Source organism: Octopus bimaculoides, chromosome 10, assembly GCF_046866305.1.
Source record: "Octopus bimaculoides isolate indiv1 chromosome 10, ASM4686630v1, whole genome shotgun sequence".
In the NCBI taxonomy this organism is placed as follows: Eukaryota; Metazoa; Mollusca; class Cephalopoda; order Octopoda; family Octopodidae; genus Octopus; species Octopus bimaculoides.
The window spans coordinates 7,009,063-7,025,437 of NC_142937.1; the positions used below are offsets into that span (position 1 = coordinate 7,009,063).

At 34.9% G+C, this 16,375-nt stretch overlaps 1 protein-coding gene across 1 annotated transcript in view; it reads right to left on the reverse strand.

The window, feature by feature from the left end:
• The window catches only part of LOC106871452 (dynein axonemal heavy chain 5), a 330,351-nt gene that overhangs the window by 225,077 nt on the left and 88,899 nt on the right, over positions 1–16,375 (reverse strand). Inside the window, exons 14-15 of the mRNA XM_089358345.1 lie at positions 7,653–7,834; positions 5,589–5,708 (exon numbers count right to left, since the gene is read on the reverse strand). Of these exons, the coding sequence (XP_089214471.1) occupies positions 5,589–5,708; positions 7,653–7,834 (302 nt within the window). The remainder of the gene's footprint in view (positions 1–5,588; positions 5,709–7,652; positions 7,835–16,375) is intronic.

The window sequence follows — 16,375 nt, forward strand, 5'->3', positions numbered from 1 at the left end:
CAATACACCTCTTTAGTACCTTTTTGGCATCATGTACAACATCCTAATAACCTTTATATCTGTGACCTCGAACTAGCATGTCTTGGCTCAACCACTATCACTGACTCTATACTGCTGTACATTCTGAATTCAGATCTCACTGAGGTTTACCTTGCCTTTCATCCTTTTGGGATCAATAAAATAAAGTATCAGTTAAGTAGTGGGTTGGATGGTATTCACTAACTCTTCCTTTCAAATTTGATGGCCTTTTATCTAAATCAGAAACGATGATAAGGCAGTAAGTTGGTAGAATTCTTATAACATCAGAAAAAGTACTTTGCAGCATTTCTTTCAGCTCTGTTTTCAAATCCTGTTGAGATCAACATTGCCTTTCATTTCTCTGGGGTTCATAAAATAAAGTTAGTCAAGTACCGGGATTGATTTGACGAACACCCTTCCCACAAATTTCTTGCTCTATGCTTATGTTAGAAACAATTATTATTTTACATTATCGACATTATTTTTTTCTGTCAGACGTATTTGCTTTGATTATGCAGTTTTCGAATTTCTAAACTTGTTTAAGGCAGGAAAAAGTTCTACTTTTGTCCTTCTTAAAATTTTCTATTGTACCTGAAGAAAGGAATTAATCAAAATCCAACAATGAGAATCCATCCACCTGTTGATTTATCCTTCCTATATGTATCATACATATTTGAAAGACTAGTTATAAATTAGAAGTCACATTCAATCAATGGCCTCAAAATTATATATTAGATTGTGAAAGTGCATGGCTTAGTAGTTAGGGCATTCCGCTCATGATTGTAAGGTTGTGAGTTCAATTCCCAGTGATGCATTGTGTTCTTGAGCAAGACACTTTATTTCACATTGCTCCAGCCCACTCAGCTTGCAAAAATGAGTTGTATCTGTATTTCAAAGGGCCAGTCTTGTTACACTGTGTCACGCTGAATCTCCCTGAGAACTACATTAAGGGTACGTGTATGCAGAGTGCTCAGCCACTTTCACGTTAATTTCAAGAGCAAGCTGTGCTGTTGACTGCATCAGCTGAGACCCTCATTGTTGTAACCGACAGAGTGCTCCTACTATATATTAGATTCCTGGCCCAGGTGGTTTGTTGTGATTTCTTGAGCAAAACGCTTCATCTCACATTGTTCTGTGATAACTGCAACATCTGACATATAGTGGAACACCATGCAGCATCTGACACCATGTGGAACACCATGCATCTGTTCAAGCAACATTGATTTGATGGAAGGAGTGAGCTAATGTACATTACAAACGTTCACTAGAAATGAATCATTTGGGCAGGTTGTTCATCAAGAAATTGCAGAACTGTCTTTCTTGGACGACCATCATCAAATATCAGATTTAAATGATTCATTGGTGATAGCAACATGTTTCATTTCATGTGAGCTTTTTAACTGAGTGAAAACTTTGGGGTGGTTGTTAGAATTTATAGTTTAAAATGCAAGAACTATTTGAAGGCAGGTGTATTCTAAATTATGCTCTTAGTATTGCAATTTGTCTCAGTTTTTCATGTCAAAGTTGATTAGAAAGCTGAAGTAAATTAATGTATCCACTGATTGCAGATGAATTACATTGATTCGTATTGCATCTTCACAGTTGCTTTCCATACCACATTCACGGGAAATATCAAGTCTCTTGATAGCAGATAATCCACTTTTAGAATCTGCTAATGAATCAATGATCTCTCCATGTCTTAGATTAGTGACCAATTTTCCACCAATCTTCAATGTGCCGTCGAAATCAGCTTGGTTTACTGTCATGATTTGTTGAAGAAATACATTGAACTGGGGCTAATTGCAGTAACAGCAACATGATAAAGGTAAATAAAATCTGGAAGAGCAAAAACATTATGATCTACAAACTAATGTTAATGAAGATGAGAAGATGCAAGTTTATGCTTCTTGGGTATACATATGTATGTGTGTGCAAGTATATATATGTATGTATATAGACATACAGTCAGGTCTATATCGTTGACCTGTTTGATAACTTCCCACCCTTTTCACACTCTTATCACTCACCCCTCCGTCTCACATCTTTCTCATCACACAACCATTTACCACTCATTTGCTTATTACACTTAGTACTGTTACCCATGTTTCTTTCACCAATGCCTTTATCTTTCCTGCCTCCTACATCCACTCTCTTGCTGCTTATTTCTCAACACTTACTCCTCGTCTCAACCTCACTGTACTATGCCACTGGTTTGACTAAGGACAGCAGTAGATCTTTTCCACCCAGCATGCACTGCCTCCAGTGTAACTGAGGACGTCACTGCATATATTTGACACTCTCACCAACACTAATTTCGGCCGTTCACTGATAAAGGACCCACATACTTTTCCTTTCCCCTACTGCCACTCTCATCTCTTTGTCTCTTTCGGCTCATAAGGAAGCCTTTGAATAGGTGACAACACTGATTAACTGTACCAGGTGCACTCTGCCTTCTCCATCTCCTGTACTGCTTGTCATCAAACCATTTCATTCAGCTGTCATACTCTGATCCTTTTTCTCTCTACAGCCTGGGTCTCTGTCATCATTATCCATTTCCTGGGTTGCTTGACCTTCAGCCATCGTCTTATTCTCTCAGTTACATTGCCTTAAATATGTATACCTATCTCTGAATATTGTGTACCTTATCACTTAACCTCCCTGTCATACATCATTCTTAACACCATCATTCATGTGACTCTCATCCATACTTGCTACAATGTAAAGACATTGGCAAACAGATGCATAGGTTCCTGAAACCCCTATAGTCATGTCAAGGACATGGTTAACTCTCTCGGGCTAGTGTAATGAAAAATGCACCCAGTGCACTCTATGAAGTGGATGTAAAATGCTGATGATAATAGTGCATGTATATGCTTGTATGCATGTGTGTGTGTGTGTGTGTGTGTGTTTGTGTGTGTGTGTGCTTAAACACTGCTTGGTGCTAACATTTTGTCATTTTTCTACGGTTGGGCAATCTACCAATGCAAATCAGTCAACGTTGTCAACTGTATTTAACAAAAAGCTATTGCTTTATAAGTTTGTTCAGAGTTGCCCCTCTTAGGTACATCTCATTGCCAAGAGCCAAGAAGCTTGAAACATTCAATGTCTGGAATTCCTGATAGATGGCGACACTGAAAAAACAGATTGTTTTCACACCTTTTCACCCTAAGAGAAATATTATCTCTATGGTAACTGCAGTGAATTTGCCTATTAGCAGTTGAAATATGTCACAAACATTTTAACTAACCAAAATTTTGTTTATGCTTAAACACTGCTTGGCACTAACATTTCGTTTATATATATATATATATATATATATATATATATATATATATATTGGGTCATCCCTTAAGTAATGCAGGTTTTTCAATTGCATGAAATAAAAGTTGGAGGGGGATGGGATAAACTACCTGCATCAACTTGCTATAAAAGCAGGTAGTAATTTTACCTTGTCCTTATTCTTAGTGCTAGTTTTGAGGAGTGCAGCTCGATTTTAACAGTTATTTTTTTCAAAGCTATAATGGAAGTGAGAAAGGAGCATATTCAGTTTATTTTGCTTTATGAGGTTAAGAAAGGCAACAACGCAATGGAAAGTGTGAGGAATATTACTGCAGTATATGGGGATCGGACAATAAGCATAAGCCAGTGTCAATGCTGGTTCTAGAAATTCCGAGCTGGAAACTACAGCCTAGAAGATGAGACTTATCCTTGAAGATCCTTAGAGCTCGATGAGGACATCCTATAAACCCTGGTGGAGCAAAAAAGAACCTATCGTAACTGTTAAGGAGCTAGCAGAGAAACTTGGATTTGATCATTCAACTATTCATCAACACCTGTGCGCGATTGGAGAAGTCAGCAAATTGGGTTGTTGGGTTCCTCATAAACTTTCCGAGTTTAATCACATGCAGAGAGAGAATGTGCTCTTCTTTGCTGTCGTGTCTCCCGACTGAACCATTTTTGGACCGAATAGTGACTGGTGACGAGAAATGGGTTCTCTATAAAATGTCAAGCACCGAAGACAGTGAGTAGGGAAAGGAGAAACACCAACACCCCAAGCCAAAGAAGGTCTTAATCCATTTAAGGCGTTGTTATCTGTTTGGTGAGATATGAAAGCTTTAGTCCATTTTGAACTTCTTTTAAACCCAAACCAAATGATGACAAAAGAGATCTAGTGTGAGCAGCTTGAGTGGCTTAAGTCAGCGCTAGAAGAAAAATGACCATCTTTGGTTTCAAGACAAAAAGTGTTCTTCCATCAGGATAATGCTTGGCCATATACAGTGAGGATGACATTCCAAAGGCTGAAACAGTTTGAATGAGAACCGATGCCCCACCCACCATATTCGCGAGACATTGCCCCATCTGATTATCAGTTATTCCACAGTCTTCAAAATTATTTGGACGGAAAAAATATGAATTCTGTAGACAAGGTCAGAACAGTATTGGAGGAGTATGTTTCATTACAGACAAGTGAATTTTAGGAGAGGAGTCTTGCAAGTCTACCAGATAGCTTGAAGAGTATTGTAGAAGGAGAGTATATTTTAGAAGAAAAAAGAACCTTGTTTATCTTAATTTTCAAAAATAAAAGAAGCATAAAAGAAAACGCATTATTTATGAGATGACTGACTCTCTCCCCCTCTCCCCCTCTCTCTCTCCCTCTCCCTCTATATATATATATATATATATATATATATATATATGTGTGTGTGTGTGTATATATATATATATAGTCAGAATTTCTGAAATTAGAAATTATTATTAATATTGATTATATACTTGTATGATAGATAGGTTTCGGTCTAGTGCCTTCCAGGCTTCTGGCACATTTTGTATTTAGTAATATTCTCAGAATTTAAAATTAAAACACACTTTAGATTATTCTCATTGCCTAGCTTCCTAAGCTTCAACCAGAGAGCATATGAATGCATGTACATTTGTGTGTGTGTGTGTGTGTGTGTGTATATATATATATATATATATATATGTATATATATATTTCTTTAGAGAATAAAACAGGTTCCAGTATTTTTATATATATATCTTCTTTTCCATGCTCCCATGGGTCAGATGGAATTTATATGAAGCAGTTTTTATATGGTTGGATGCCCATCCTATTGGTAGTCCTCATCAGTTTCCAAGTAAGGTAATATTCCTTTATGGTGTGACTAAACAAGACACTGCTTATATGACGGTGACGCTTATGCCAAGACAGTGATGCAATGCCAAGACAAGGAAACATACACATACATATCATCATCATTTAATAGGATTGAACTATGTCAATAATATTATCCCATATTAACTGAAATAATATAATACTTGTCATTGACTAACATTTTTTTTTTTACTTGTTGCCTAATTATTTCTAGTCAGCCTTGTAATGCCCTCTTTATTAAATATGTTAACAGCTTTTATCCTTCATGCAAATTGTATCTCTGTAGCAGAAAGTCAGTCTACTGAGACCCTGTTTCTTCTCTATACAAATAACACAATGTTTTGTTTATCAGATAAAATTTTACATAGCATAAAAAATTCAAAACGGTAAACAATGGAGTAAATGATAGAGAAATTACCTGAATTCAAATTGTCTTTTAGAAGGTTGATATTTGAGATATTCTTTTGTTTTACAGAATTCTTCATGGTATTTTTCATTCAGTTTCATGCAATCTTGCAGCATTGGTATTACCACTTCTCTGCAATTGAGAATAAAAAAAAGGGAAAGATTTAGTTTTATAACATACCACAGTATTAATGTTACCATTTTTTACTGATCTTATTTTTGTGTGCTTTCCTTTATTACTGAGCACATTTCAGCATGCCTGGGGTTCAATAATAAATCAAAGGCATGTTAAGCAGTGATGTTTAAAAGAAAAGTTATGTACATTTATATTTAACATATTTATATACACATAAATGTGGGAAGGCCTTTGCTGTAGTAATTGTCTCAGAAAATAAATCCTCCTAATAGATAGCTCTATTTGATCATTGCTTCTTAGTGTTTTCAATTTACTAATTCCAGCTTGACAAAGCTTTGCACATACCAGTCGATTTATTTTCTGTTATACACATACAAGAGTAGCAGTTCCCAGTGGGCTATGCATGACAGTCTCAATGATTTTAACTAATGTAGTATAACTATGGCAAAATGTGTTTCACAATCTGATGATACCATTAATAGTTTAGTTTGGTGTGTTTTCACACACATTGACTATAAGAAGTATTTCTCTTCTGAGATAGCTATTGCAGCAAAGGCCTTTGCATGCATGAATATATTTGAATGAGTTAAATATAAATGTACACAGATTTGCAATAATAATGTTTGATGGAGAGTTGCATAGCAAATAGAAGGGAGCAAAGAATGGAACAGATGGAGTGAAAGAGAAGAATGAGAGGATGACAAATACGAAAGAAAGCATTTCTTGCTTAGAAAATACTGTCGAAGAGAAGGAAACATGCTAAGATACTATAACTAAAATAACATAGCCATCAGCAAGAATAACAACAATAGCAGTGGTAATGACAATGATAACAACATAAGTTTAACTACAACAGCAACAATAACAACAACAGCACTTTAAAAATATGATTTGCAACAACAACACTTCCACGACCAACATCATAAAAGTGAACTCTTTAAAAAATGTTATACAACAATGGTGGACAGAACGTTATCATTGAACATGAGTTCTCTAAAAAAAATAGACAGTAGCAAAACCAAACTTTCATGCCACCCTGCCAGGAGATAGAGAAAAAATTAGAAAGAGCCTCATCTACAGATGCATAGATAAAAGACAGTGGACAATCTGACCTCAACACATGTGAAAAGTTTGAAAGCTCTCTGTAGTTTGATATGATATACAAGATGAGAAAATATTAATATTACAACTTATGTAGGTAGTGTCTCCCTATAATTAGTAGATAAGAATTTTCCTGCAGACATATAGGTGCAGGAAATTTTCAATAAGCACACTTTGAGGGTCTCCTTCAGCTGTGCACCAAACACAATGCAAGTTTTAGTAAATAAGCCAAACACAAAAGCAACTTGCTCATGCAGAGGTAATGACACACATACACTAAAAAAGTGGGGTGAGTAGATGCCATTTAAATGCTGACATTGGAGGACAGTGACTAGAAGGGATGAATCTGATGAACTTAACAGTCAGCTTTGTTTTGTTTCACCCATGAGTTCCATTGTAGCATTTTATAACATCATTGAGCTCCAAGCTATACTGTTCCATTCAGTTATGTCCAATGATTGTTAATTTACATTTCTACAGTTGGACGGTTCTTCAACAAGAAACTTGTTTGATAACATGAATTGGCTGTCATGAGACAAAATTTATAATATTGTTACAAATAATATACTGTAATAATATATTGTTATAAATAATATATTCATTTCCTTGTCTAATATATGAATACCTGTTCTTTTCTTACTTATGAAAACATTACACAACTAAACATATATATATACATAAATACACACATAAGTATGTACATACATATGTGAATACATATGTACATTGCCCATGGTATTTCTATGTTTGGATCTCCTATGTAATACTGTAATCAAATAAATTCAAATTGTAGCAGCAGCAGCAGCAGTAGTAGTAGTAGGAAAATGAGAAAGCGCATACTTTTGCCGGTCCCATATTTTGTATTCATCCTCTAACAGGTAAGCCTTGCATGTCGATATCAACTGGTTAGTTATTTTGACAAACAATGATGTCATCCGTTCAGAAGTATTGAAATATTGGGAATTACAGTAAATCATTTGTATTGCATTCATAAGACTGGATATATGGTCGGCAATTCTATTCTGGAACGAAAGAAATATTATTAGCAAAAAAGAATAGCAGACAAGCTAGATGGGACACCTGATGACGCGTAGATATTTCTTTATCACATCTAACTTCAATAGGCAAAAATAATCTAATTCACATCCAGAGGTTTACAATTCGGTGCATTAGTCATAAATGTGTCGAATAAATCATCAAACCCAACTTCTATAACTATGGTAACAAATAACTGAACAAAATGGCCAATGAAATGAGAAATCTGTCACAGAACACTATATGTCCTTAGGCAATCACAAGAACATATATCAGTTTATATAGATAATGTGAAAGTGGGCAACTGTAGCTGTTATAGCGTTAGAGGTGACAGTAATAGTAATATCTAATAGAGGTACTATAGGGCTACACATTTTGGGAAAAAAGTGTTTAGTTAGTATTTACCCAATATAATGATGTCTAAATTGGGCAAAAGACCTTAAATTTGTAGAAAGAAGTAAAATCAATTAAATTATTTCCAGTACTTGGTTTGTTGAAGGACAAAAGGCTAAGTTGAACTGGGTATGATTTGAACACAAAACTTATCGGGGTATAACTGAATGTACCATTAGACATTCTGTTTGAAACTTTACCATTTTAACCATCAACTTCCTTTAATATTGTTATTGTTTTGTTCATGATGATAATGGTGATGATGATAAAATTGTAATAATAATAATAATAATCCTTTCTACTATATGCGCAAGGCCTGAAATTTGGGGGAGAGAGCTAGCAGATTACATCAACCCTAGTGTTCGACTTGTACTTATTTCATCAACCCTGAAAGGATTAAAGGCAAAAATTAACTTTTAATGACTCTGACCAGCTTGCCTCTTTAATAATAATAATAGTAATAATAATAATAGTAATAATAATAATAGTAATAATAATAATAGTAATAATAATAATAGTAATAATAATAATAGTAATAATAATATGATAATCATGATGATTTCAAATTTTGAAATAAAGTTAGTGATTTTGAGAGGAGAGAATTAGTCAATACTATGATCCCCCGTCACCAGTACTTGATTGACCTTGGGGGAATGAAAAGCAAATTTAATGTCAGCAGGATTTGAAATCAAAACAAAGAGATAGAATAAATACCTCAAAGCATAATATTAATATTAGTATTATGGTATCTTAATATTATGGTATTAATATTAATGCTCATGTAATAATAATATTATTGTGGAGGCGCAATGGCCCAGTGATTAGGGCAGCGGACTCGCGGTCATAGGATCGCGGTTTCAATTCCAAGACCAGGCGTTGTGAGTGTTTATTGAGCGAAAACACCTAAAGCTCCACAAGGCTCCAGCAGGGGATGGTGGTGAACCCTGCTGTACTCTTTCACCACAACTTTCTCTCACTCTTACTTCTTGTTTCTGTTGTGCCTGTAATTCAAAGGGTCAGCCTTGTCACACTGTGTCACGCTGAATATCCCTGAGAACTCCGTTAAGGGTACACATGTCTGTGGAGTGCTCAGCCACTTGCACGTTAATTTCACGAGCAGGCTGTTCCGTTGATAGGATCAACTGGAACCCTCGACATCGTCAGCGACGGAGTGCCAACAACAACAACATTATTATTATTATTATTATTATTATTATTATAATAATACTAATAATAATAATAATAGTAATAATAATAATAATAATAATAATAATAATAATACTAATAATAATACTAATAATAATAATAATAATAATAATAAGAGAGCTGGCAGAATTGTTAACAAGCCAGACAAAGTGCTTTGTGACAGTTCTTTTGGCTGTACATTCTGAGTTCAAATTCTGCCAAGGTTAACATTGCCTTTCATTCTTTTGGGGGTTGATAAAATGAGTAACAGTTGAGTAGTGGAGTGGATGTAATTGATTAGCTCTCTCCGCTAAAATTTCAGGCTTTGTGCTTATTGCAGAAAGAATTATCATCATTATTATTATTATTATTATTATTTCTCTTTATCATAGGTTTTGTTGGAGCTCCTGGAGTCTTGCATGTGTAGTGATCTTGCTACCTGCAGCCTACAGTACCATGCTGTGTAGAGTCTCTTCTCTCTTGTTGGCTATTTGTGATCAGAATTGATTAGCACAGAATTGATTAACACTCTTAAGTCCATTTTTGGTAAATCCTTCTGCATTAGTAGCATACTGTAGCAGGTCTTGTTTGCTGTTTACCAAATATTCTACCATGTTTCTGCTTCCACCATTGATGCGCTCGCGTATGCTAATCAGCCCACGTCCACCTTTACACCTCTTCATCTAGAGCCTGTGTATGTTCGCCTTAGGCTAGAGGGCATTATGCATTGTCATTGTCCTTCAGGTTGTGCAATTGAGTTGGTTAATCTCTGCTCATGTCAATTTCAGGATGGATGCACTATGGCAGAGTACAGCAACAGCCCATATGTTGATTGCAGTCACAAGATTCCTTGAGTTGAGTTTTGATTTCATGAGAAGTTTGAGGTGTTTCAAATATGCAGTTATGACCTTGTCTTTCATTTCTCTGTACAAGATATTGTCAAGCTCCAGGATCCCAAGGTGCTTGTACCCATCATTATCCAGGTCTTCCATTCTCTTTCCATTTGGCAATTCTATGCCCTTACAATCTGCTCTTTTCCCCCATTTCTAAATGAGCACCAAACACTTTGGGATACCAAGTTTCATTCCTATATCTATGCACCACATATGTAGTTTCAACCAGCCTCTCCAATCCAGGCTCTGTTTTTGTGAACAGTTTTAAATCATCCATGAAGAGAAAGTTCTTTTTAATTCTTTTTTTATTATTATTATTATTAATTATTAATTATTATGTATTATTATTATTAATTATTATTAATTATTAATTATTATTAGGTTGGCGTTAGGAAGGGCATCCAGCTGTAGAAACTCTGCCAAATCAGACTGGAGCCTGGTGTTGCCATCCGGTTTCACCAGTGCTCAGTCAAATCGTCCAACCCATGCTAGCATGGAAAGCGGACGTTAAACGATGATGATGATGATTATTATTATTATTATTTTCATTATTATTATTATTAATATAGAAAGGATTGAGGTAACTCCTCCTGAAGATATAGAGTCAAAATTAAAAGAAGAGTGCCATTTGTTATCTGGTGAACGATATTTCGACATCTCGTGTGTCTTCAACTGGTTCAAAAAATAAATTTGTCAATCTACTTCATTTTGGTTAATATAGAAAGGATTGAGGTAACTCCTCCTGAAGATATAGAGTCAAAATTAAAAGAAGAGTGCCATTTGTTATCTGGTGAACGATATTTCGACATCTCGTGTGTCTTCAACTGGTTCAAAAAATAAATTTGTCAATCTACTTCATTTTGGTTAATATAGAAAGGATTGAGGTAACTCCTCCTGAAGATATAGAGTCAAAATTAAAAGAAGAGTGCCATTTGTTATCTGGTGAACGATATTTCGACATCTCGTGTGTCTTCAACTGGTTCAAAAAATAAATTTGTCAATCTACTTCATTTTGGTTAATATAGAAAGGATTGAGGTAATTCCTCCTGAAGATATAGAGTCAAAATTAAAAGAAGAGTGCCATTTGTTATCTGGTGAACGATATTTCGACATCTCGTGAGTCTTCAACTGGTTCAAAAAATAAATTTGTCAATCTACTTCATTTTGGTTAATATAGAAAGGATTGAGGTAACTCCTCCTGAAGATATAGAGTCAAAATTAAAAGAAGAGTGCCATTTTTTATCTGGTGAACGATATTTCGACATCTCGTGTGTCTTCAACTGGTTCAAAAAATAAATTTGTCAATCTACTTCATTTTGGTTAATATAGAAAGGATTGAGGTAACTCCTCCTGAAGATATAGAGTCAAAATTAAAAGAAGAGTGCCATTTGTTATCTGGTGAACGATATTTCGACATCTCGTGTGTCTTCAACTGGTTCGAAAAATAAATTTGTCAATCTACTTCATTTTGGTTAATATAGAAAGGATTGAGGTAACTCCTCCTGAAGATATAGAGTCAAAATTAAAAGAAGAGTGCCATTTGTTATCTGGTGAACGATATTTCGACATCTCGTGTGTCTTCAACTGGTTCAAAAAATAAATTTGTCAATCTACTTCATTTTGGTTAATATAGAAAGGATTGAGGTAACTCCTCCTGAAGATATAGAGTCAAAATTAAAAGAAGAGTGCCATTTGTTATCTGGTGAACGATATTTCGACATCTCGTGTGTCTTCAACTGGTTCAAAAAATAAATTTGTCAATCTACTTCATTTTGGTTAATATAGAAAGGATTGAGGTAACTCCTCCTGAAGATATAGAGTCAAAATTAAAAGATGAGTGCCATTTGTTATCTGGTGAACGATATTTCGACATCTCGTGTGTCTTCAACTGGTTCAAAAAATAAATTTGTCAATCTACTTCATTTTGGTTAATATAGAAAGGATTGAGGTAACTCCTCCTGAAGATATAGAGTCAAAATTAAAAGAAGAGTGCCATTTGTTATCTGGTGAACGATATTTCGACATCTCGTGTGTCTTCAACTGGTTCAAAAAATAAATTTGTCAATCTACTTCATTTTGGTTAATATAGAAAGGATTGAGGTAACTCCTCCGGAAGATATAGAGTCAAAATTAAAAGAAGAGTGCCATTTGTTATCTGGTGAACGATATTTCGACATCTCGTGTGTCTTCAACTGGTTCAAAAAATAAATTTGTCAATCTACTTCATTTTGGTTAATATAGAAAGGATTGAGGTAACTCCTCCTGAAGATATAGAGTCAAAATTAAAAGAAGAGTGCCATTTGTTATCTGGTGAACGATATTTCGACATCTCGTGTGTCTTCAACTGGTTCAAAAAATAAATTTGTCAATCTACTTCATTTTGGTTAATATAGAAAGGATTGAGGTAACTCCTCCTGAAGATATAGAGTCAAAATTAAAAGAAGAGTGCCATTTGTTATCTGGTGAACGATATTTCGACATCTCGTGTGTCTTCAACTGGTTCAAAAAATAAATTTGTCAATCTACTTCATTTTGGTTAATATAGAAAGGATTGAGGTAACTCCTCCTGAAGATATAGAGTCAAAATTAAAAGAAGAGTGGAGTTACCTCAATCCTTTCTATATTAACCAAAATGAAGTAGATTGACAAATTTATTTTTTGAACCAGTTGAAGACACACGAGATGTCGAAATATCGTTCACCAGATAACAAATGGCACTCTTCTTTTAATTTTGACTCTATATCTTCAGGAGGAGTTACCTCAATCCTTTCTATATTAACCAAAATGAAGTAGATTGACAAATTTATTTTTTGAACCAGTTGAAGACACACGAGATGTCGAAATATCGTTCACCAGATAACAAATGGCACTCTTCTTTTAATTTTGACTCTATATCTTCCGGAGGAGTTACCTCAATCCTTTCTATATTAACCAAAATGAAGTAGATTGACAAATTTATTTTTTGAACCAGTTGAAGACACACGAGATGTCGAAATATCGTTCACCAGATAACAAATGGCACTCTTCTTTTAATTTTGACTCTATATCTTCAGGAGGAGTTACCTCAATCCTTTCTATATTAACCAAAATGAAGTAGATTGACAAATTTATTTTTTGAACCAGTTGAAGACACACGAGATGTCGAAATATCGTTCACCAGATAACAAATGGCACTCTTCTTTTAATTTTGACTCTATATCTTCAGGAGGAGTTACCTCAATCCTTTCTATATTAACCAAAATGAAGTAGATTGACAAATTTATTTTTTGAACCAGTTGAAGACACACGAGATGTCGAAATATCGTTCACCAGATAACAAATGGCACTCTTCTTTTAATTTTGACTCTATATCTTCAGGAGGAGTTACCTCAATCCTTTCTATATTAACCAAAATGAAGTAGATTGACAAATTTATTTTTCGAACCAGTTGAAGACACACGAGATGTCGAAATATCGTTCACCAGATAACAAATGGCACTCTTCTTTTAATTTTGACTCTATATCTTCAGGAGGAGTTACCTCAATCCTTTCTATATTAACCAAAATGAAATAGATTGACAAATTTATTTTTTGAACCAGTTGAAGACACACGAGATGTCGAAATATCGTTCACCACATAAAAAATGGCACTCTTCTTTTAATTTTGACTCTATATCTTCAGGAGGAGTTACCTCAATCCTTTCTATATTAACCAAAATGAAGTAGATTGACAAATTTATTTTTTGAACCAGTTGAAGACTCACGAGATGTCGAAATATCGTTCACCAGATAACAAATGGCACTCTTCTTTTAATTTTGACTCTATATCTTCAGGAGGAGTTACCTCAATCCTTTCTATATTAACCAAAATGAAGTAGATTGACAAATTTATTTTTTGAACCAGTTGAAGACACACGAGATGTCGAAATATCGTTCACCAGATAACAAATGGCACTCTTCTTTTAATTTTGACTCTATATCTTCAGGAGGAGTTACCTCAATCCTTTCTATATTAACCAAAATGAAGTAGATTGACAAATTTATTTTTTGAACCAGTTGAAGACACACGAGATGTCGAAATATCGTTCACCAGATAACAAATGGCACTCTTCTTTTAATTTTGACTCTATATCTTCAGGAGGAGTTACCGCAATCCTTTCTATATTAACCAAAATGAAGTAGATTGACAAATTTATTTTTTGAACCAGTTGAAGACACACGAGATGTCGAAATATCGTTCACCGGATAACAAATGGCACTCTTCTTTTAATTTTGACTCTATATCTTCAGGAGGAGTTACCTCAATCCTTTCTATATTAACCAAAATGAAGTAGATTGACAAATTTATTTTTTGAACCAGTTGAAGACACACGAGATGTCGAAATATCGTTCACCAGATAACAAATGGCACTCTTCTTTTAATTTTGATATTATTATTATTATTATTATTATTATTATTATTATTATTTTCATATACACACAGCAGATTATACTGTTGGAAAAGAAAAAATCCTAACATCAACTTACAACAAGTAACCTTAGATGGGACTGTAAAATCAATTATCAGGCACTTTTTATTCTCTTTATCTACTACTACTACTACTGAATCAGGCCTTCTGGCTTCTGTTACTCTGTCGGTCTGAATGTTAAAGTCCCACAACATCTTATATTTCTTACTTTCTACTACTTTAATAGGTTTATGCTTGTATCATTTATCAGTATGTTCAAATGTTAGCTTTGTCCATAGCTCCTTGTGGACTACTCTGCCTAGGTTGTCATGTCTTTTCTTGTATTCTTTCCGTGCCAGCAGGCTACATTCACTTACTATATGAATAATACTTTCCTCTTTTGATTTGCATAACCTACGTTGGAAATCTACTTGGCTTTTGTCTTTCTTGGCTTTTATCCAATTAGTCCTTAATAGCTGATCTTGTGCAGCTAGTAACAAACTGTCACTCTTTTCAATTTTCCTTTCTGCATTATTATTATTATTATTATTGTTGTTGTGATTATTATTATTATTATTATTATTATTATTATTATTATTATTATTAATGTGATATGCAACAGATGGAAAAATCAAACTGAAATTAGCAAGAACACAAAACAATTCGTAGACCTAAAATGGGAAAACTGCAACAAATAATATGAGAAAGACAATAGATCTGAATCAAATGTCATTCAATCCACTTTGGAGTTAACTTTGTTTCCCTATGTAAATTGATCACAATCAGAATGAATTTAGAAACTGCTGCCTCCTAGTCTATTTAATAGATATTAACTCCAAGCTACTATGTCCATTTTGGCAGGGTTTTTTACAGCTGGATGCTCTTTCTAATAGCAACTACTCCACAGAGTGGACTCAGTGCCTTTTACATGGCATTAGCACAAGCGAGGTCAATTTTGGCATGCTTTTTATAGCAGGATGACCTTCCAAATGCCAACTACTTACAATGTGGACTGGATGACTTTTACGTGGCACCAGCACTGGCAGGGTCACCAAGTAAGTTGCAAGCAAAGGAATTTTGAGAGGGGTAGGGTCATTGGAGAAGAGGACCTTGTGTTAGATGAGGAAAAGTGAGTGTGACAGAGAAACAGAGGCAGAAACAGATGTCTTGCTATGGAGGCGGTACATAGTTACCCAATGAGAGAAAGAAAAAGATAAGAGAGAGGGAGAAGAAGAAAGAGAAGTACAAGAAAGAGGACAGAAACAAACAGGTGTGCTGATGTAAAGGAGATACTTGGTTACCTAGTCAGAGGGAAAAGCAAGTGAAGGAGAGAGAGAGAGTGTGTGTGTGTGTGTGTGTGTGTGTGTGTGTGTGTGTGTGTGTGTGTGATCAAGAATGAGGACAGAAACAGGTGTGCTGTTGTAGAGGGGATACATGGCTACCCGGCCAGTGAAAAGACCAAGGGAAAGAGAGAGTGGGAAACAGCAAGAGTACAAGACAGAAGAGAAGAGAGATGGTGGTGAAGTGCCAGAGTATACTCATGAGTAACAATGGTTGGGATTGTAGAGTAAGGAAAAGGGAGAGAAATGGTGGCAATGACCAGGGTATGCCTTCAAGGTACAGAGGTCGT